The 3,423-nt window shown below is 60.9% G+C and overlaps 1 protein-coding gene across 1 annotated transcript in view; it reads right to left on the minus strand.

Annotated features, from left to right (window-relative positions):
* Positions 1-79: 79 nt before the first annotated feature.
* LOC104995620 (mitogen-activated protein kinase 1) overlaps positions 80-3,423 on the minus strand; it is a 17,904-nt gene continuing 14,560 nt past the window's right edge. The window contains exons 6-7 of the mRNA XM_010849572.1: positions 1,413-1,522; positions 80-534 (exon numbers count right to left, since the gene is read on the minus strand). Of these exons, the coding sequence (XP_010847874.1) occupies positions 418-534; positions 1,413-1,522 (227 nt within the window). The 3' untranslated portion in view covers positions 80-417. The remainder of the gene's footprint in view (positions 535-1,412; positions 1,523-3,423) is intronic.

Below are 3,423 nucleotides of genomic sequence, written 5' to 3' on the forward strand. Positions count from 1 at the left end.
AACAGACGCAGTCTCACTGGGAGCAGAAGGACTCGGGGTTCACCGCCCCCCCCCAGGACAGGGGAGGGGCACAGAGAAGCCGTGCGGAGCCCCTAGCCAGCCGTCCGACGTCCAAGCCGGACCGCCCCAAGCGTTTCCCAGCAGAGGCCTCAACCCCAGCCTAATTCTTGTGACACACTCGCTCCTAGAGTCCGGACACAAGCCGCACTCTCTCCTCTTCCACAGATTCTCTAAAATTGAGATCAGTGTTTCCTCTTTTGAGAACTTTAAAAAAACCCAACCATCACGGCTGTATGGTTCCCCACACCTCAGGATGCAAAGCTTCCATACTAAAACCCCTCTTTAATGACATTAACACCACCCTGTCTCCTTGGCCAGGACTTATTCTATGGTTAAAGCTCCAGGTACCTGACAAATTTAAGATCGGTATCCCGGCTGGAATCTAGCAGTCTCTTCAAAAATGAGTTCTTTGAGCTTTTCCTTGGGCAAGTCATCCAATTCCATGTCAAACTTGAAGGGTGCTTCGGCGACGGGCTTGAAGAGAAAGCAGAACTTTGAGACGAGGGGCTGTGGTGGAGGCTGCAAGCCCAGGCCCTGGGCTCCCGCCGGCAGCACCCACCCCCCGAGGTGTGCGGCGTGCCCCATGCACCCAGGCCCGACAGCGGGCAGCGGCCCCGCACGGCGCTGGGGTGTGGCCAGGGCTGTGCTGGCGGGGAGGGCTGCGGCTGGCTGCCCAATGCTCACACGCGCGCGTCCGGCACACACAGCAGCGCCTTCCTGTGAAGAAGCCTCGCGGTGAAACACGAAGCCTCGCGGGCGACGAGAATTGTGGCAAACGGCCACGCTTGTGTTAAACAGAATGAACCCTGCTTTATTTTTTCTAAATTTAGATACAAAAATGTAAGAATGAGATGGAAATACTCCAAAATTTCAATAACGGTGTCTGTGTAACCAGACTACAAAGTGAAGTTTCTTGTATTTTCTGGTACTTTTTTTTTTTTTTTAAAGTATCCCGTCTCTATATAAATGACCAGAAAGTTGACACTGTGTATGTACATCAAAGACTCTCCTCACACACTCAGTGCTGTTACCAGGCACCCAGCCCTCATCCCTGCCGTTCTCACACCAGGTCTTAAGGGGAGGAAAACACACACCCCAAACTCGGCTCTGGCCTCCGAAAGGGGGGAAAGGAGGAACTCGCAGTTGCTCTCCCTGCGGGGGGCTCGCAGTGTGGGGCCCTAGCGTGCCGCTCTTCTGCTGCGCGGGCGCCCAGGGCAGGGGAGCCCGGGTCTCTGGTTCTCCGCTGCTGCCCTATTGCCACAGGGAGGCGGCCTCCACTGCTCCTGGGGGAGCTGACGGATCCGTGCGCGCTCCCCCTCCGCCCAGGCAGGCAGCCCCTGCCGGACTCTCACCTCATCGCTCGGGTCGTAGTACTGCTCCAGGTAAGGATGGGCCAGAGCCTGCTCCACCTCGATCCTCTTGTGAGGGTTGAACGTCAACATTTTGTCCAGTAGATCCAGAGCTACAGAGAGAAAGGTTTTGCAGAGGTGAGAAGCCAAAGGAGCAGTCACCGAACAGACTGCGCACTCCCTGTTTAAGTCAAGACCCACTAGACGGGGGAGCTGAGGGAGCCATGCGCTCAGGGGAGCCTGCTTCACCTGAGTGTCTGACGGCAGAGACCAGACTCAGGAAGGCGGCGCGCTCTGCAGAGGCTGCACAGGGAGCCAGGATTCAGGCCCAAGTCTGCCCGTAAAACCCGGCCTGGTCCGAAAGCATGGCCCCACTCTGCAGGGTCAAGAGCAGAGGCTGCGCGTATTACCGCTCTTGGGTCAGCTCCAAGCTTGCTGTGGCCCTGGTTACTTCCTGCCCTGTGGCTGCAGCCCCCTCCTTCCAGGTTCCGGCTGACAGGTGTGTGTGAAGCGCAGGGCCCTGGAAACATGTTCCCTGCTGGGCTCTGCCCCAGCTCCCCACCTTCAACGAGGAGTCCATCCAAGCAGTAAACCACGTTGGACGTGAAGAGAAACTCCACACAATGAAGGGCGTTTTTCATGTCCATAAAGCGAAGTGTGAAAAGCAGCAGGATCTTTTTTAAGTCCTAACCCTAACCCTAATTTCTACCAACAGCACACTTCCCGGAATAGCGGAGCATGGGACGCCTGCTGAGCCCCAGCAGCCCCAGGGCCTGCCCCCGCCCCTCCCTACAGTGGCCGTCTGCCTCAGGACTCCGGGACCTCTGTCTGCAGCGTTGAGAGCCCCCAGCATTGTCTTTAACCTCCACCTCCTGCTGCTGCTAAGAGGCACGCATCCCCAGGCGACGGGCATTCCTAAATCAGACCTCACGTTCCTTCAAGTTCAATCCTAGGCAACAACTTCAAAGGAAAAGAGCTTTTCTCTTTTCTTTGCTACTGGAGAAAGGCCTGGCCTCCAGCCTGTGTGCAGGGACAGGAGGCTGGGGGAGGCGAGCTGCGGGCAGGTGCAGGCCGGGCGCTGCACCCGCACTGAGTCACGCTGCCTGCGCACACGCGTCCCTGGGTGCAGAGGCCACTGGCCCTCCAAGACCGACGTCCCTCTGAGGCCGGACGGCGTCCCGCCGGGACCCTGCCTCTCCAGGACCCCACGGGGCCCCTAACTCTGGGGGAGCGCAGCTCTGTGACCCCACCGTCTGCCACATGGGTCACTCCCCCGCCAGGCCCCAGGGCAGCTCGCCTGGCTGGCGCTCGCTCTGAGCCTCCTCACCCACCAGGAGGGACTCTGATCCAGAACAAGACTGCCGCCTGTCCTGTCCACCCTCAGCTCCAAGTCCCGAGTGGAGCCAGAGGAGGCGGCCACCTGTACAGGTCGCGCCACCACAGCCGCACTTCCCGGACTCTGGGCTCAGAGCCCTGCTGCTGAGGCCCCGGGCAGACGGCAGCAGAGCACGGTGGGCAGACGCCGGCGCTGCCACCAAGGGCTTCACCCCACGGGCGCCGGGAAGGGCCGTGGGGCCTCAGGGCTGAGGAGCACACGGCCAAGAACCCCGGGGCCCCGGACAGTCCTGCTCTGCCCCGAGCACGCGCCTCCTGCTCACGAGGGCGGGTCAGGCCCTCCCCGCGGCCGGCACATCCTACCGGGAAACCAGGCTCCCCAGGGTGGCCTCCCTGGGCATCCCTCCAGTGGGTCCACACGCGTCCTTCTGGGAAAGGGGGACCCTGTCCCCTTCCCAGGCTGACCCTGCCTGCTGTGCCCTAGTCCCCACTCCCCGGGGTCCTTTCTGGCGCCTTCAGACCCCCACCCTGTGCCCTCACCCCTCTGAGTGGCCACCAGGACCTGAAATGGAGGCCTCCTCCTCTACAGGCTCCAAGGCCCTGCCCCCTGGCGCTGCCCAGGGAGGACTCCAGTCCACCCCGCGAGAGTCCCCATCTTCACCCCCAGCCTCCTCCAGGA

Source organism: Bison bison, unplaced genomic scaffold (assembly GCF_000754665.1).
Source record: "Bison bison bison isolate TAMUID 2011002044 unplaced genomic scaffold, Bison_UMD1.0 scf7180017850943, whole genome shotgun sequence".
Classification (NCBI taxonomy): Eukaryota; Metazoa; Chordata; class Mammalia; order Artiodactyla; family Bovidae; genus Bison; species Bison bison.